This window comes from Salmo trutta, chromosome 33 (genome assembly GCF_901001165.1).
Source record: "Salmo trutta chromosome 33, fSalTru1.1, whole genome shotgun sequence".
NCBI lineage: Eukaryota > Metazoa > Chordata > Actinopteri > Salmoniformes > Salmonidae > Salmo > Salmo trutta.
This window is the reverse complement of record NC_042989.1, coordinates 27,811,210-27,830,194: the sequence shown is the minus strand read 5'-3', so window position 1 is coordinate 27,830,194 and position 18,985 is coordinate 27,811,210. Positions and strand designations below refer to the sequence as shown.

Below are 18,985 nucleotides of genomic sequence, written 5' to 3'. Positions count from 1 at the left end.
AAGCCACACACCAAAAGTACTTCAATGTCTGTTCAAGAACGTTTTGGGGAAACGTGGCGTTCAGTACAAACCGCCATGGGATTCTCTCCTAACCATTCAGGTAGGCTCATACATTTGTACCCTACTGAATGACACCGTGATTTTCAAAGGGTGATAGGAATCACTGGTTTAAGAGGCTTTTTAGGAATATTGCACCTACTTGGCTTCCGAGTGTATTTTAATGATAATCCTTTAATATATTTGGTACAAGTGGACAGGAGTACTATACAGATTATCATTAAACATGAATACAAATTAAAAAAAACTAAGCGCTCAGTGTTGTACCTTCCTATATATCCTTTTAATACATACAATAATCTGACCCGATGACTTGATTCTCTTAGTAGGTATATTACTGCACTCTGTGCCTCATAGGAGGGGTCCAGGACTATCAATTCATGTCCCTTTCTAGGAAACATCACTGAGGTGTCTTATGAACTCAAAAGGACTGCATGACAATTCCCTCTCAAAATAAAATGTGTGCTTTGTTTTACAAAGCCTGTCTTGTAAACCATCCATCCTCACTGCATGCCAGCGTCAATGTCAGTTGAAGAGCTGAAAAAAATGTAGGTAATGTCATTTAGGTAACTGCCAGACAGTCTGGCTGTTACCCCTCTCAGTGCGTTGCTAAGCAGGGTCTTTCTTTGTTGACCCCTGGTTGTCTGGAGTCAGTTCAGCAGACAGACCGGGTCAGAGGGCAATTTGCAGGTTGTCATGGTGACAAGGGTGCGGGTAGACGTGTCACTGCACCCTAGCAAGGACGGTCTGGCAGCGGGGGCAGGGGCAGTCTGGAGAGTCTGAGGTGTACCGGCGGCACCTCGGGCACCGGGCCATGGAGGTGGGCACTGCCGCTACTTGGTAAGCACTGTCCTCACGGATAACCCCACCTGATTGGACAAAGAGAAAAGGTTACTAGGGGCTATGATTAGGGAGGTTACCAAGGTCATATTCATTAGTGCACCCCAGACACCATATTAAAACAAACATTTTTCAAGGGAAAACGTTTCACAACAAAAATAAGTTTCTTATTCGACAAGTTAAGGTTTGGTGTCTAGTGAACACGACCCCGGTTACTGTATGACCCCTAAAACACTTGGGTGTTTTGAACAGACTATGATTGCGTTAAACCGGCAGCCCAATTTTGATATTCTTTACACTAATTGGTGTTGACCAATCACATCAGCTCTTTTTTTTTTTTCCCGAGCTGATCTGATTCGTCAAAAGACCAATTAGTGAAAACAAAGTTCAGAATTGGGCTGCCTGTAAAAAAAAGCCTAAGGCAAAGATTCAGTCAGATCAAGTGTTAACGGGCGATAGCAGACACCCGCATAGCTGAAGTTTTGGAGGTGTCTTGAGGTAGTGGTCACGATACCAGAATTGACTTAGATACTGATACCAGGTTAAGTATCACAATACAAAAACAAACCACAGGGTAAAAAAAAGGCATATTAGCCAAAGTCACAGAGAGAAACTCAGCTACTGCTCTGTTCAATATTACATTTGTTTTTTTAGGACAATTGTTTTAGAGACAGCCATGTATGCATTAATAAATCAACTACACAATCAATTTAACTACATAATGGTCATTTATTTGAACGGTAAATCAAGATGTAGCCTAGGCCTATTCAATAAGAACGTGTGCATGCATTGAGTTATTGAGGTTGTTTTGGCTGATTTCATGGTGCTACAGATTACAAATAATTTGGCCTTAATGAAAAAAAGTATATAATAATAGCCAATCAGCATTGAGAAACTGAGTGAGCTCAACTGTGAATGGTCCTGGCACACCAAAACAAAAGTGTAAAGAGAAACCAGTTTGGACTTGGCTTCACACCAATCACATCAACCCAAACGTCATTGGCAGATTTTTTTTAAATTGTTGCCCTCTGGTGGCTAGCTTGCTAAAATTGGACATTTCCTAAATTAGCCATGGACGGATATAGGGATTTGGACTTGTGGTTTCACTTAATTTTAAGTACTTGCCAATGAATATAACGGCAAATCTGCTCCAACCATAAATTCATACATTGTGCCTCTGGCCTGGCCAGGTAGCCTAGGACAACAAAAACTAAGTGTGTACTGTATGACAGAGTCACAAACCGTTTCGGCAACATGAGAGGATGGCATTGGCGTTTCTCTTCAAGTAGGGTAAATCAACTGTGTTTTTTCTACTTACGCACACACAGAAATCAGTGCCATGGACAGCCACGTGATCTTACGCTGATTGGACTAAATTGTTTTTGGAATGTTTTAGTTGTCACTGTATTAGACTAAGCATAAGTGATTTGATAATGTTGAAATGTTCACAAAGCATTTTGCTGGAATAGTGGAGGCAGCTCCTGTTTTCTTTGTGACTTGCGGTAACTCTCCATGGTTCTAAATCAATAGTTGTTTAGTAGTCTTAATGTTTCCAACATTTTCACTTGCTTGACCATGCTGGAGGTCATGTAACTGTTTGTTACATGCAATATGCTTTGCTTTGTGGACTAAACCGGATGTTGCCCTCTGGTTTTGTGATGAAACAAAGGTGTGGCTGAATTTATTCTGTCTCTGACTTAGGCCTATATTATCACGGTGGGAAGGAATATGAACTAACAGGTTATAGAGCAAACAATGCAATTATCACAACACAGGTTGTAATCAGGGATGTAGTGGTAGAAAAAAAGGGCAGGGGTAAACTAGAGATAAGACTAACAACCACCGATATAAACCAAAACATGACATTTTTAGAACTGTATTGTTTGATTGCATTTTCATGCAGGTCTATTGGGAAGGCCTAAATGTAATTTTCTGTAGTAAAAAATGACAAAAAAACGCATATCACGTTCATGTTCTTAGTATCTCATGTAATTCAGTTCTGTATTGTAAACACCTAAAGTGCACCCGTATAAAAAGCCCTTAGTTGAATCTAAAATGTTGTAGTTTAAACTGCCCTACCAAGCAAAAAGGCAGTAACTGCTCATTTGGTCAAAAATGAGTTAGTCATTTTTGCTACATTAAATACATGCTTAATTATGTGGACACGTATCCTACCTCTATTGTGTTGTGTTTTGGAGAAAATGGGGGTCATGTTAGCAGTAACTGCATAAAGTTACTGTGAAACCAAGGTAAATAAAAGCTATTTTTTTCAGTTCCACACTTTGAGCAGTTACTGCCTTTTTGCTTGGAAGGGCAGTATACCCATTTGAAGATGAACAAGTTATTGTGTTTGTTAAGATTAGATTCTCTGGGGACCCCATTTATATTTCAGGGGACCCCACCAACCAAGTTTGGGAACAACTGTAACCTCTCTGTTTGCTTCCTCTCTCTGCCTCCTGCATGGCAGCCTGCCTCAGCCTCGCCACTGTTTGTCTCACTACTATCTGTAAAGCAGTTTTATATTTCAATTGTTTTTATATTTCAATCAAATTTAGGTCCCACAGGCTGTCCCAACACATAATGACATTAAAGTGCATTCTAACAGTAAAAGTTCACTCTAAAATGTTGGATTCTATACCCATTTAATGGGTTTGATAATTTCAACTCTCGGGGACCCCATATGAATCCCCGACCCCAAGTTTGGGAACCACTGTACTACTAACCTGTCTCTGCTTGCATCCGATCTGTGTCTCCAGCACCCAAGAAAGCAAAGGTAACTGAACTAAATGACTATCGCTCCGTAGCACTCACTTCTGTCACCATGAAGCGCTTTGAGAGACTAGTCAAGGATCATATCACCTCTAACTTAGGCCATCATTGTAAATAGGAATTTGATCTTAACTGACTTGCCTAGTTAAATAAAGGTTACACATAACTTACCTGACACCCTAGATCCACTTCAATTTGCTTACCGCCACAATAGCATCACCATCGCACTGCACACTGCCCTATCCCATCTGGACAAGAGGAATACCTATGTAATAATGCTGTGCTGTTCATTGACTATAGCTCAGCAATCAACACCCTAGTACCCTCCAAGCTCATCATTACGCTCGAGGCCCTGGGTCTGAAACCAGCCCTCTGCAACTGGGACCTGGACTTCCTGACGGGCCGCCCCCAGGTAGTGAAGGTAGGAAACACCACCACTTCACTGATCATCAACACTGGGGCCCCACAAGGGTGCGTGCTCAGCCCCCTTCTGTACTCCCTGTTCACCCATGACTGCGTGGCTACGCACTCCTCCAACTCAAATCATCAAGTTGGCAGACAACACAACAGTAGTAGGCCTGATTACAAACAATGACGAGACTGCCTACAGAGAGGTGGTGAGGGCCTTGGGATTATGGTGCCAGGAAAATAAAACTCACCCAATGTCAACAAAACAAAGGAGCTGATTGTGGACTTCAGAAAACAGCAGAGGGAGCACCCCCCCATCCACAGGACCGCAGTGGAGAAGGTGGAAAGCTTCAATTTCCTCAGCGTACACATCACTGACAAACTGAAATGGTCCACCAACACAGACAGTGTGGTTCTTCAACCACAGGAGACTTTAGAAACTTGGCTTGGCACCTAAAACTTTTACAGATGCACAATTGAGAGCATCCTGTATCAACGCCTGGTATGGCAACTGCACTGCCCACAACCGCAGGGCTCTCCAGAGGGTGGTGTGGTCTACCCAATGCATCACCGAGGGCAAACTACCTGCCCTCCAGGACACCTACAACCACCTGAGCCTCTGCCTGTTCACCCTACTATCATCCAGAAGGCGAGGTCAGTATAGGTGCATCAAAGCTGCGACAGAGCCTAAAAGACAGCTTCTATCGCAAGGCCATCAGACTGTTAAACAGCCATCACTAGCACATTAGAGGCTGCTGCTGCCTTATAGACTAGAAATCACTGGCCACTTTAATAATGGAACACTAGTCACTTTAATAATGTTTACATATTTTTGCATTACTCATCTCATATGTATATACTGTATTCTATTCTTAGTCTATGCCACTCTGACATCGCTCGTCCAAATATTTATATATTCTTAATTCCATTCCTTTAGATGTGTGTATTGTAAGATATTACTTGTTAGATATTACTGCACTGTTAGAAACACAAGCATTTCGCTACACCCGCAATAACATCTGCTAAACACGTGAATGTGACCAATAAAATTTGCCACTTAGAATTATCAGCCCACCAAGTGAAGCACGAGATTGAACTTCACTCACTCAACTTTCTAGAGCAGTGAACAACCAAAAAGGTGAAAATGCTTTTTCACAAAAAAAAGGTGTAAACAGTATTTACCCTCCACTACATCACTGGTTGTAATATGGCTTTTTAGTTTTCATTTCTGGCTTGGCTTCCCGTGTGATTTTACCCACGCGCCAAACATTATAGTACCGAACCCTTTTCATATTCTAGTTTCCAAAAGTACAGAAGTTTCAGTATACCGTTCAACACTAGTCTGAGGTGTAAAAGCCAATTCATGCTTGCTCCGGGTTGGCGATCCAGAGGCTCCGTAAGGTGGGTGTGATGCAATTTCGGAGTCTCTGGAGCGTCATCGCCGTGCGCCTCCCAAAATTTGTAACAATGTGGAGGGCTCCTTATAGCTCCATATGTACATGATTAGTTGACGGTAGGTGGGGGCAGTAGGTCCTGTATAAACACAATATAGGTGTAGGCCTAAAAGGACAATCCGACGCCTGCAGTGGCTGTACAGAATTTACTGCGATGCGGCCTCCGTAGAAGTAGTCAGAGCATTCATACTTCTTGAGCAGAGCAGAGCTGTTGTGAAGGAAGTTGTCAAGAAAGTGAGTGTTTTATACAGGACCTCCTGCCTCACCTACCGTCAACTGTGTCAAACCCTCCATACGGAGCCTCCGGATCGCATTGCTAGAGCAAGTATAAATTGGCTATTAACTGTTGGAGCTGTCAAATTGGTGAGCAGCTTATCTTGATCAGTGTCACGAAGCCACACCCATCCACTCGCGTTAGAAGTTCAGAATGAGAAAGTGTTGGCTATATAGAAATAATGACGCTCAAATTAAAAAAAAATCCTTAAACTAAATAATGAGGATTTGCATCATCTTAATAAAAGGTGTAGATTACATCTCATATTCCAGTGTTCGAACTTGTAAACAAGGCTGCATGGGATTTCTTAATGGGACTCCGTGCAGCCAATGGCAATGTCCGCTTTAGGTATAATGCCAGGAGCTGCCTGTGGATTTGACAGCTCTAACGCAGTTCTACCTCCTACACTGCCAAAACAACCGCTTTGCAGATGTCAGCTAAAGCGGATATGATTGTATATAAAAACATTTTTAAAGTAACCTTTATTTAACTAGGCAAGCCAGTTAAGAACAAATTCTTATTTACAATGACGGACTACCCCGTCCAAACCTGGACGACGCTGGGCCAATTGTGCGCCCCCCTATGGGACTCCCAATCATAGCCGGATGTGATGCAGCTTGGATTCGAACCAGGGACTGCAGTGACGCCTCTTGCACTGAGATGCAGTGCCTTAGACTGCTGCGCCACTCGGGAGCCCTATAGAACCCCACTCGGGAGCCCTATAGAACCCCACTCGGGAGCCCTATAGAACCCCACTCGGGAGCCCAATAGAACCCCACTCGGGAGCCCAATAGAACCCAGAGTTTCATTTTGGATTCAGCATTGGAAATGTGCTAGTGTTAGCTTAGCTGGGACTCACCCTCAAGGTTGATGAGGAAACTGCCGTTGCTGATGAGGGCATCATTGGGCAGGTCTCTGGGCAGGGAGCTGGTCAGGGTTGTCCGCGATGACATCATCAGCTCTGTTAGCTGAGAGTAAGAGGAAGTAGGTTCTTCTTGGAGAGACTGAGAAAGAGCGAGATTAGATAGTTTGTGGTAGCCAACTTGGAGTCGCCTTTCTGAGACGTGAAAGACCGTCACTTCCATACAACTACATCTCAGCCGTTTGTGCTATAGTGATTATGAGGACATCAGAGAGCGCATTCTGCCCCCTTACCTCAATGAGTTCAAACAGTAGGCCAGGCTCAATCTCTATGGTCAGCTCATACTCTGCTGCATTGCGTCCTGGGATAGAGGACAGGAAGGAATCCCTGATAGCGCATGCCCCCTCCACGGCTTCCTCCAATCCCGGCCTCCGCCACACAGGACTGCTCTTAATCCAGCCACTCCTGAACAGGGTCTCCCCCTCTGAAGATAGAGACTTTCAGAGTCACTGACACACAGGTACAGGCAGGCAGGCACGCACGCGCACACACAAGGCCATACCGTTATGTCCTGGGGCGTGTAAGTAGACCTCTTCGGCCAGGTGAGGTAGGATAGGAGCGATGGAGCGCGTCACTCCGTCCAGAATCTCCTCTAGAACCGTCTGACAGGACCGCCGACCCAACGAGTCCTCAGGATCACAGTACAGCCTGGGAGAGGGAGAGAGTAACACACTATTAATAGTGCCATATAGTAGCAATGACATTAGTCATTATAGTGTTGTCACAAGTGTAACAGAGTAGTAGTAGACAATGTAATAACAATAGTAGTGGTGGTAGTAGTATTTAGCAAGAGTATCAGTACCTGTCCTTGATGATGCTGAAGTAGAACTTGGAGAGGTCTCTGGTGATGAAGGCTTGGAGCAGGCGGATGGCCCTGCCCGCACCAAAATCATTGTAGGCATCTGTCATCTTCATACTGTAGTTCCGTAGAAGGTGCAGTAGGTACTGGTCGATGTAGTGCATTTCTTTAGGGTCCACTGCCTGGGTACGAGGGTCAAAACCCTGCAGATTCCCTAGCAAGAACTTCAGGGTATTCCTCAACTAGAAAGAGACGAGGAAGAGTTATTACAGCAGTGTGGAGAAGCAGGTAACAAGACTTCTACACAGATAGATTTTTTTTCCAGACAGACCCACAGATCGCAGACACCATGAGACTCACCTTATTGATGCTGTCTCTGGCTGAGTTGAGCACGTTGGGGCCGATCTGGACCTCAGAGAAGACGTTGGACTCTGCCACCCACCAACGCAACACATCCACTCCATAGGCAGGAGACACACTGGGGTCCTGGGAGAAATAGAGGGAAAGAGATAGGAGAGTGGGGTAGGGTGAAAGCGTTTAAGAACTAACACTGTTAACCACCCCGGAAGTGTGTGTGTTTCTCCAGAAAGGTTAGGTCTCATCCACAGCCTCTCACCTCCCCCCCGTGGATGACTGTATCGGGGTCTACTACGTTGCCTAAAGACTTGGACATCTTCTCTCCTTTTTCACTTATCACAAAGTCATGTATCATGAGAGCCCTGAGAGAGAAAGAGAGAGAAAGTAATGCATCATCAGAGCCCTGAGAGAGAAAGTTATGAATACAGTTTCTTCACTGGCTTTCTTACAGACACATTTACAACAAGCACACATAGATATAAGAAGTATTTCACTGACTTGTAGGGTGCCCTTTTCTGCACGGCGACACTGGTGAGCAGAGACGACTGGAACCAACCGCCTATCTGGTCCTTTCCCTCCACATACACATCAGCCCTCGAGTCTGACGAGAGAGAAAGGGAGCGAGTGGAAAAACATATTTTGTACTTTGCAGTGTTTTGTTCTTAACCAATTCATGCGAACAGAGATGAAAGCCAGATGGTTAGTATCAGGGGAACATCACTGACTTTGTTCACAAGAGGTGGGACAAGTCTAGAGGGACAGAGAACACAGCCACTGGTAGTGAGGACATTGAGACAATGCATGACAAGTATACCAAGATTATGCAACCATGCCTTGACCAATGCCCTGCGTGAAAGTAGTAGCGACAGACATTCCACCTTGGCCAGCCTTGGGAGAGACAGTACAGGAACGTTACATGGCGAGGCAGCCTTCCAAAGCCACGGGGTACTGTAGAGGTTAGAGAGAGGCTTAGAGACCGTAGTGCTCCTGCCTTAGACAGTAGCACAGGTACAGTCACCCGGCTTTCAGGGGGAGATCCTCCCTTGCTGCCAAAGAGAGAGACCGCTGACTAAACAGAGAGCGCAGCCAGGGAGTGAATCTTATTGATAACCAATCTTTAAGGTGCTCAGCTCCCAAACAAGGTGCTCAGAGTCCCACATGCTGTGGAGAGAAGAGAAAGTAAGAGGGATGAGTAGAAGAGGGGGGAAGGAGGGATGAGTAGAAGAGGGGGGGAAGGAGGGATGAGTAGAAGAGGGGGGGGGAAGGAGGGATGAGTAGAAGAGGGGGGGGAAGGAGGGATGAGTAGAAGAGGGGGGGAAGGAGGGATGAGTAGAAGAGGGGGGGAAGGAGGGATGAGTAGAAGAGGGGGGGAAGGAGGGATGAGTAGAAGAGGGGGGGAAGGAGGGATGAGTAGAAGAGGGGGGGGGAAGGAGGGATGAGTAGAAGAGGGGGGGAAGGAGGGATGAGTAGAAGAGGGGGGGGAAGGAGGGATGAGTAGAAGAGGGGGGGAAGGAGGGATGAGTAGAAGAGGGGGGGAAGGAGGGATGAGTAGAAGAGGGGGGGAAGGAGGGATGAGTAGAAGAGGGGGGGAAGGAGGGATGTGTAGAAGAGGGGGGGAAGGAGGGATGAGTAGAAGAGGGGGGGAAGGAGGGATGAGTAGAAGAGGGGGGGAAGGAGGGATGAGTAGAAAAGGGGGGGAAGGAGGGATGAGTAGAAAAGGGGGGGAAGGAGGGATGAGTAGAAAAGGGGGGGAAGGAGGGATGAGTAGAAAAGGGGGGAAGGAGGGATGAGTAGAAAAGGGGGGGAAGGAGGGATGAGTAGAAAAGGGGGGGAAGGAGGGATGAGTAGAAAAGGGGGGGAAGGAGGGATGAGTAGAAAGGGGGGAAGGAGGGATGAGTAGAAAGGGGGGGAAGGAGGGATGAGTAGAAAGGGGGGGAAGGAGGGATGAGTAGAAAGGGGGGAAGGAGGGATGAGTAGAAAGGGGGGGAAGGAGGGATGAGTAGAAGAGGGGTCTGGGGGTTATTAACCTGGCACCAGGGGTTTGCGTAGGGAGGTAGGGAGCCAGCTGAGCCGTGACTCAGAGTCAGTGTCACTCTCCTCCTTCATTTCTGAAAACACAACACAACCACTCACATGGACAACATGGGTAAACCTTGGAAAATTGTGTGGCTGTATGTTGGATGTCAGTCTTGCCAAATGCCACAACAAGAACAATATCCAAACAAATTAAAGACTTCCTCATTATCTGACTATAAAACACTTCAGTAAGGTGTCACAGCGTGTTCCAGAGAGAGATAAAGCTAATGGCTGATGTACGAGGACTAGACACGCTTCACACGAGATAGAAGTCATTTCTAATGCATAAACAATTCACGATAAGCCAAGTGCCAGAGAGAGATAGCATTACCAGGCAGTTTGTGCAGTATTCAATAACTGGTTAGTGCAGTAAGGACACTTAGCAAATTGTGATTTAGCTAGGCCTAGCTAAGAAAACAACCTTCAGACCGCCTTGAATTCTAAGAAAAGTGTAATCGCTAGTGTAAGAATACTTGGCAGATGTAGTACGTAGCTTCGCCAGGTTAGCTAAACACAGAGCCTCACCTTCAAGAACAGCAGCCCAGGAGGTTCCACTGTCAAACCAGATGTCCAACACATCATCACCACGCTCGTAGTCCGTTACCTCTCCTGCTTTACTCTGACAAACACACACACACATACCTTAACCTTCACACATACACAAGGTGCTAAAATCCTATTTTAATCATACAACCATATTCACTGACTTGTGAGTGAAAGTGCTGCGGTGACTCACCTTCTTGAGCACCTCTGGTGGCAGTAGAGATTCCAGGGGCAGCTCCCACCAGCAGTCACTGCCCTTCTCTGAGAACAGCTGGGTCACATGGGATACAGTGTGCCTTTAGGGGGAGAGTGCAGGGGTCAGAGCGGGGTGGTGTTGAGTGTGTGTGTGAATGTTTGTGGGTGTGTGTAGTTACTTGTTAATGAGAGGCTCTCCTGTCTCCTTGTGGTAGAACACAGGTATGGGCACACCCCAGCTCCTCTGGCGTGAGATACACCAGTACGGTCTTCTGTCCAGGTGGGCCAACAGACTGCCCCTCGCCGATTCTGGGATCACACGCACCTTAGCCAGCACTTCCTACACACAAAGAGTTTCTTAATCCTCTAGAGCAGGGTTCCACAACTAAATGTTTTAGTCAGATATTCTCTCTTTGGGCTTCTTGCAGTCTACAAATGATTTGTAATTATGTTCCGGCCCCCTGACCATCCGTTGAAGAAGAAAAAAAATCATCCCGCAGCTGAATTATATTGATCCCCGCTCTATAAGAAGAATCACTCTCAGTTTCTAAGAGTCTAACTTACTGAGTGGGACCTGTTCTAAGTGTATGCGAGTGAGAATCATCACCGGTTTGAAAGAATCCTTCTCAATGTATCTTAGTGAGAACTGAGATTCATCCCTGTTTGTAAGAGTTATCCTCAGTGTGTGATTCCTACCTTGGCCTTGTCTTTGAGGCTGGTGATGTTAATGAACCACTGTTTGCTGGGTCTGATGACTACAGGCTCTTTACTCCTCCAGTCGTACGGGTAACTGTGGACACACTCCTCCTCCTTCACTAGAGAACCGACAGCCTTCAGCATGGAGATCACTGACATGCACACAAAACACACACAAAAGCTTATACAAAGAGAGCAAGAAGTTGAACTAGACAATACAAGTTAAGCATTCTCATCCCTGTCTCTCTCACGACCGTTTCTTCCTACCTGTATCGTTTCCCTCCCCCATCACAGAGAGACTCTGTAGCTCAGGCCCTGCCAGCTCAGTGAACCTGCCTTCCTCATCCACGATACACTCCTAGACCAGAGAAAATACACACACAAATAATATGACATTCAGATATACGGAGTCGAAATTCTCATTGTTATTTAAAGAATTACACAAAAAAATAAAATGATAGACTATCGACCAAATCAGAACGACACAAATGCACACGGCAGGTAAACAGCAGACATGCTGCTTTTCTTCAGTAGTTTGGCTAACAGCAACAGTGAAAGAGAAGTGTGACTTTCGCTAAGATATAACTGATTGTTACAAAACGTTTTTCTGGTGAGTGTTTTGCGTTGATTTGTGTCAGGTATTGTGGAAACTCTTAGATGAGCGCCTGTAATTGCTATTTGAACTGGGGCAATAGCAATGTAACGCAGCATTATAAAAACTACACTCAAAAGTTTTGCAGTTTCATTAAATTAGGAATTTCAAATGTAGTGGTTATTAAACTCTTTGGCATATCATTGCAGGTAAAAATGTCACAAGGATAATGTAATTTAGACAAAGCTTTTTCATTGTTAAAATAGTCCTGAAATTTGTTCACTCTGAAAATGAACACTCACTCAAGTAATCGAATACTAACATCCGTTCGGACATTTGATTAACCCCAGGAAGAGATTGGACCCCAGGATGAGCTAATGGGAATCCTTAATAGAAATACAAACCGTGCCCATCTCTAGGACAGATGTCATTGGAAGTTCATGAAGACTTACAAACTATTAGCCTGGAAGCCAGAATGTTTTTGAAGTTGGCCAACTTATATTGTTCTGTCAATCCCATTGGTATATTAGTCAACTAAAGGAACGCACCACTGACAGTTTAAAGTGTGAGGCCACACTGTAGTCCTCCATCCCATGGGCAGGAGCTGTGTGGACCAATCCCGTTCCTTTGCCCATGGTCACAAAATTAGCTGGAAGCAATGGAACCTCCTTCCTGGGAATGGTGGGATGCTGGCAGACTCCTCCCTCAAGTTCTGCACCTGGAGGTGGGGATGGGAAGAGAAAGTGAGAGTGACATGACAATGTTTATGTGTCTGTCTGAGTGTGTGTGTGTGTGTCCAGTTTACCTGTGAAAGTGCCCACATTCTCCAGCTCTGTGCTCAGCAGAGTTGCCAGGCTGGAAACACGCTCAGTGGCCACTAGGAGGAGCTGTGAGCTGTCTCTCCTCTTCACTACTGAGTACCTGTGTGTGAGATATTAGAACACATTTACAACAGATGGGAGTTATACCGTACAGTACTGAAGGTGCAGGTGTGTGTGTGGAGGGGATGTCTGTTGACAGTAGCACTTACTGGGCATTGGGCATAAAGCAGACAGCCTGGTTGGCTGGGATGGTCCATGGTTGGGTGGTCCACACCAACACAGAAATGCTGCCCAACTCCCCTACAGCTTCCGCCATCTTAGGGGGCAGAGTGGCCAGGGCAAAGGTGACGTAGATTGCTTTGCTCACGTGCTTTGGGTTATACTCCAACTCTGCCTCCGCAAGAGCTGTCCTGGGGAGAGAGAGAGAGGGGAAGAATTAGAGGTAAGGAGGAAGAGAATGAACAGAGGGGTAGGGGGGAGATACGCAGCAGAGATACACTACATGGCCAGAAGAATGTGTACACCTGTTCGCTGAACATCTCATTCCAAGACCATGGCCATTATTATGGAGTTGGTCCCCCCCTTTACTGCTATAATTGCCTCCACTCTTCTGGGAAGGTTTTCCACTAGATGTTGGAACATTGCTGCGGGGACTTGCTTCCATTCAGCCACAAGAGCATTAGTGAGGTCGGGCACTGTTGTTGGGCGATTAGGCCTGGCTCGCAGTCGGCATTCCAATTCATCCCAAAGGTGTTTGATGGGGTTGAGGTCAGGGTTCTGTGCAGGCCAGTCAAGTTCTTCCACACCAATCTCAACAAACCATTTCTGTATGGACTTCGATTTGTGCACGGGGGCATTGTCATGCTGAAACAGGAAAGGGCCTTTCCCAAACTGTTGCCACAAAGTTGGAAGCACAGAATCGTCAAGAACGTCATTGTATGCTGTAGCGTTAAGATTTATCTTAACTAGAACTAAGGGGCCTAGACAAACCATGAAAAACAGCCTCAACATTATTCCTCCATCACAAAACTTTACAGTTGGCACTATGCTGACATCCGCCAGGAGCACGTTATTGGTGGATTCGGAAAATAGCCAAACCCACTAATTTGAAGGGCTGTTCACAATCTTTTCCATGGACGAATAATTGTCTATGGAGATTAGTCTGTCAGAGTGCCAAATGCTGAAGCATGATTCATTACTCCAGAAAACGTGTTTCCACTGCTCCAGAGTCCAATGGTGGCAAGATTTACATCACCCCAGTCAATGCTTGACATTGCGCATGGTGATCATGGTTACTGATCAATTCATTTATAATTAGAAGTTTTGTTATCCGTTTTAAAAACTTCATTTTTGTACTCGTGTATGATATCCTAACCGCCATCGATAAAAAACAGTACTGTGCAGCCATCTACATTGACCTGGCCAAGGCTTTCGACTCTGTCAATCACCGCATTCTTATCGGCAGACTCAATAGCCTTGGCTTCTCAAATGACTGCCTCGCCTGGTTCACCAACTACTTCTCAGATAGAGTTCTGTGTGTCAAATCGGAGGGCCTGTTGTCCAGACCTCTGGCAGTCTATGGGGGTGCCACAGGGTTCAATTCTCGGGCCGACTCCTCTCTCTGTAAATATCAATGATGTCGCTCTTGCTTCTGGTGATTCTCTGATCCACCTCTACGCAGACGACAACATTCTGTATACATCTGGCCCTTTTTTGGACACTGTGCTAACAAACCTCCAAACAAGCTTCAACACCATACAACACACTCCTTCCATGGCCTCCAACTGCTTTTAAATGCTAGTAAAACTAAGTGCATGCTCTTCAACAAATTGCTACCCGCACCCTCCCGCCCGACTAGCATCACTACTCTGGACGGTTCTGACCTAGAATATGTGGACAACTACAAATACCTAGATGTCTGGTTAGACTGTAAACTCTCCTTCCAGACTCACATTAAGCATCTCCTATCCAAAATTAAATCTAGAATCGGCATCCTATTTCGCAACAAAGCATCCTTCACTCATGCTGCCAAACATACCCTCGTAAAATTGACTATCCTACTGATCCTTTACTTCGGCGATGTCGTTTACAAAATAGCCCCCAACACTCTACTCAGCAAACTGGATGTAGTCTATCACAGTGCCATCCGTTTTATCACCAAAGCCCCATATACTACCCACCACTGCGACCTGTATGCTCTCGTTGGCTGGCCCTCACTACATATCTGTCGCCAAACCCACTGGCTCCAGGTCATCTATAAGTCTTTGCTAGGTAAAGCCCCGCCTTATCTCAGCTCACTGGTCACCATAGCAACACCCACCCGTAGCACGCGCTCCAGCAGGTATATTGCACTGGTCCTCCCCAAAGCCAACACTTACTTTGGCCGCCTTTCCTTCCAGTTCTCTGCTGCCAATGACTGGAACGAATTGCAAAAATCACTGAAGCTGGAGTCTTACATCTCCCTCTCTAGCTTTAAGCATCAGCTATCTGAGCAACTTACCGATCACTGTACCTGTACACAGCCAATCTGTAAATAGCACACCTGACTACCTCATCCCCATATTATTATTTACATTAATGCTAAATTGTAATTATTTTCACCTCTAGGGCCTATTTATTGCCTACCTCCCTACATTTGCACACACTGTACATAGATTTTTCTATTTTCTTTTATTTTGTGTTATTGACTGTACGTTTGTTTATGTGTAACCCTGTGTTGTTGTTTTGTCGCACTGCTTTGCTTCATCTTCATGGGCGGCAGGTAGCCTAGTGGTTAGAGCGTTGGACTTGTTAAGGTTGCAAGATCGAATCTCCGAGCTGACAAGGTAAAAAACCTTCGCTCTGTCCCTGAACAAGGCAGTTAAGCTACAGGCCGTCATTGAAAATAAGAATTAGTTCTTAACTGACTTGCCTAGTTAAATAAAGGTAAAACAAAATAAAAATACAAAATCTTGGCCAGGTTGCAGTTGTAAATGAAAACTTGTTCTCAACTGGCCTATCTGGTTAAATAAAGGTGAAATAAAAATAAATAAATAAAAATGTATTGTTTTTTGTGGTGTGGTTTACATTTCAGCCAATGGGCTTCCAACCACACCTGCATACCGTTTTTTTATTTCAATGTTTTTATCTGTATTGTTGACAATAAGTTGTTTCTTTGGTGCAAATAAATTAAACATAAACCTATAAGGCTTGTGTGTGGCTGCTTGGCCATGGAAACCCATTTCATGAAGCTCCTGACGAACAGTTCTTGTGCTGACGTTGCTTCCAGAGGCAGTTTGGAACTCGATAGTGAGTGTTGCAACAGAGGACAGACGATTATTACGCACTATGCGCTTCAGCACTTGGCAGTCTCGTTCTGTGAGCCGTTGTTGGACCTAGACGTTTCCACTTCACAATAACAGCGCTTACAATTGACCAGGGCAGCTCTAGCAGGGCAGAAATTTGACAAACTGACTTGTTGGAAAGGTGCCACTTTGAAAGTCACTGAGCTCTTCAGTACAGGCAATTCTACTGCCAATCTCTGTCTATGGATATATTGCATGGCTGTGTGCTCGATTGTATACACTGGGTGGCAGGTAGTCTAGTGGTCAAAGCGTTGGTCTAGTAACCGGACGGTTGCTAGATCGAATCCCCAATCTGACAAGGTAAAAATCTGTTTTTCTCCCCCTGAACAAGGCAGTTAACCCACTGTTCCTAGGCCGTCATTGTAAATAAGAATCTGTTCTTAACTGACTTGCCTGGTTAAATAAATAAAACACACCTGTCAGCAATGGGTGTGGCTGAAATAGCGGAATCCACTAATTTGAAGGGGTATCCACATACACTACATGGCCAAAAGTATGTGGAAGAGCTGTGTAGCAGAGACTATATCCAGAAGTCACTAAGTGCTGCCTACCTGGAGGAAGGAGACCAGAAAACTGGCTTGTAGTCCTGGTAGATCAAACCCTAGAAATTACAACACAAGAACAAACAGTTAGCTCCTGGGGGAGAAAGAGCGAGCAAGTGAAAGAATGAGTGTCAGATCTTCTGGAGAGGCAGGCTGACCCAAATTGATAGAATATATCCCACCTTGCTGTGCATGTCCTGGAAGACCTTAAGCTGAGCTGCCTCATAAGTCCCATCAAAGGTGTAGTAGCACTTATCCCAGTCCGCCATCACGCCCCAGCGCTGGAAGGCAGCGCGCTGACGAGCGATCGCCCCCTCTGCAAACTCCCGAGCTGGAGAGCAGAGGGACCAGAGTTCATCAACAGACACACACGGCTGATTTTCTGGTGTCATACATACACAGGGGGATATCAGATTCTATGAAATCAATAGGCAGAGTTGTTTTTGTGTTTCAGTGAACCACAGTCATGTGATGAGTAATTTTGTCTGAGACCTGAATATTTGTGTAAGATCCAAAAGTGAATGCCTACGCTTTTAACAGCCTACACTTTCAGCTCAATAGGCTAACATGATCCTAGCCAGGTCTCGCTGGTGACCTGTGTTTGATACCTAGTCAGTTCCATCCATCCACAATAAGTGTTCCCTGCCCCACTGACCTTTCTGTCGTATCTGCAGAGGGCTCAGTCCACTGGTTCCCAGCTCTCCCAGTGCCTTCAGCTCAATGGGCAGCCCATGGCAGTCCCAGCCTGGGACATAGTGAACCTGTTTCCCCCTCAGCATCTCAAAGCGGTTCTGGATGTCTTTGAGGATCTGGAACACACAACACCAAAGAATCATTATGATAAAGGCCTTGTCTTGCCAGTGAGAGCCAGCACTGACTAATCTCTGTTCTGGTTTCAAGTCCAGTTGAGAAATATTGCACAGCTGGATTACCTGCTAAATGACTAAAATGGCAAATGTAGCAAATAACAACACCTTATTGAGGGCATGTCCCACATGTGGGTCCCCGTTGGCGTATGGGGGGCCATCGTGGAGACAGTATTCCTTCTTGGCCTTCCTCTCTCTCTGCCATGAGTAGAGTTCTGCAAAGCCACACTCCTAGACACAGAATCAATATACTGACATATTACTGTCAAGTCTGAAGTCATAACACAGGCACATAGCTGAATTTCAGACACCGTCTCATTGAGAAAGGTTAGACAGCTAACCAAAATCAGTCTTGCAGTGGCTTGTAAACCTCTTGTTTGTTTATCTGACATTCCTTAGCAATCGGTCACACGCGCCCGTTTCGAAACATGTGGCTCACTGGTAAGCTAACTAGTTAGTATGACGTTAGCAAGCTAGACTAGAGTACTCTTCTTACCTGTTGTATCTGTACCTCCCGGTCTATGAGTTTCTGTCCGGTTAGTTTCATGGGGAATTCAGAGCGGGGAAGCAACACACTGTCTCGGTACGGCCCCGCACCCTGGGCGGCTGCAGGGTGAACCGTACCTTCGGTGGAGCTGACATTTTGACAACGGCTGGAGTTGAAGGAGAGTGCGGGGTGGAGAAGGGCGCCTCTCCGAACACTCGTTCCCCATCTCGCTACGCTCTGGCTCACTGCTGAAATGCGGCACAGCAGCATGGAGAGGCAAACACTTCGTACTATTCCACCTACCAAAATTCTAAACCAAGTTCGTTGTTGTGATATTGTCCTCGATCTGACTGCGACCTCTTAGAGCGTTGGAACGCTTTTTTCTTGTTTTCCGGAAGTACTGGACGTAAAACACTACTACGGAAACTGTGAAGGGACAAATTAGTTGTCTTCTTCGATTAGGTTTAACGGCGGTTGGCATCCAATAAATGTTGCATTACCTCCATCTACTACACTGGAGTATAACTCCCTTATACTTTGCACATTTTTTTGTGTAAAACATTTATTTGGCATGTATCATCAGGATATAACATAATAGCCAATATTTTGAACATCATAAACTAACTATAGGCCTAGTGTAGAAAATGCCCCCAATATGTTCAGGGAGGACAACCGGTGATAAACTCTGAGGAGAGATCATAATAGTATCAAGCTCTTCAAATTACAAACTTGTGAATTAATAGGCATATTCACTGACCGTGATATATAGGCATAAAAAAGACAGTGATAAAAAACACAAAGGCTATTATTTGAATTGCTGACAGTAAATCAAAGACGCTGTAAAGCACGTGTCAAACTCATTCCAGGATGGGGCCGAGTGTACTTGATTGATGAAATAAAGTCGCTACACTAATTAGTGATGAACTCCCCTCACCTGGTTGTC

The 18,985-nt window shown here is 45.4% G+C and overlaps 1 protein-coding gene across 2 annotated transcripts; it reads right to left on the bottom strand.

Moving 5' to 3' along the window:
- Positions 1-183: 183 nt before the first annotated feature.
- Positions 184-18,462, bottom strand: iars2 (isoleucyl-tRNA synthetase 2, mitochondrial). Of its 2 annotated transcripts, XM_029730534.1 has the most exons (22): positions 18,052-18,462; positions 17,664-17,786; positions 17,345-17,498; positions 16,872-17,020; positions 16,699-16,748; positions 13,013-13,213; positions 12,788-12,903; positions 12,531-12,700; positions 11,658-11,748; positions 11,391-11,542; positions 10,874-11,034; positions 10,693-10,795; positions 10,482-10,575; positions 9,908-9,988; positions 8,379-8,481; positions 8,140-8,242; positions 7,884-8,009; positions 7,527-7,765; positions 7,227-7,372; positions 6,958-7,148; positions 6,662-6,806; positions 184-926 (listed from the first exon to the last, which is right to left on the bottom strand). In XM_029730534.1, the coding sequence occupies exons 1-22, from the start codon at positions 18,310-18,312 to the stop codon at positions 781-783; spliced, it is 3,105 nt and encodes a 1,034-aa protein (XP_029586394.1). In that variant the 5' UTR covers positions 18,313-18,462; the 3' UTR covers positions 184-780. The 2 variants fall into 2 exon arrangements, with proteins under 2 accessions (XP_029586394.1, XP_029586395.1); XM_029730535.1 differs by lacking the exon at positions 9,908-9,988.
- Positions 18,463-18,985: the final 523 nt, after the last annotated feature.

What these genes read in the sequence shown, in the direction of transcription:
- iars2 (XM_029730534.1), bottom strand. Translation starts at nt 18,312, where the DNA reads ATGCTGCTGTGCCGCATTTCAGCAGTGAGCCAGAGCGTAGCGAGATGG. An exon ending in GGGAGGTACAGATACAACAG is followed by an intron (nt 17,787 to 18,051) that starts GTAAGAAGAGTA and finishes TTCTGTGTCTAG; the next exon opens with GAGTGTGGCTTTGCAGAACT. An exon ending in GAATGTGGGCACTTTCACAG is followed by an intron (nt 12,701 to 12,787) that starts GTAAACTGGACA and finishes CCCCACCTCCAG; the next exon opens with GTGCAGAACTTGAGGGAGGA.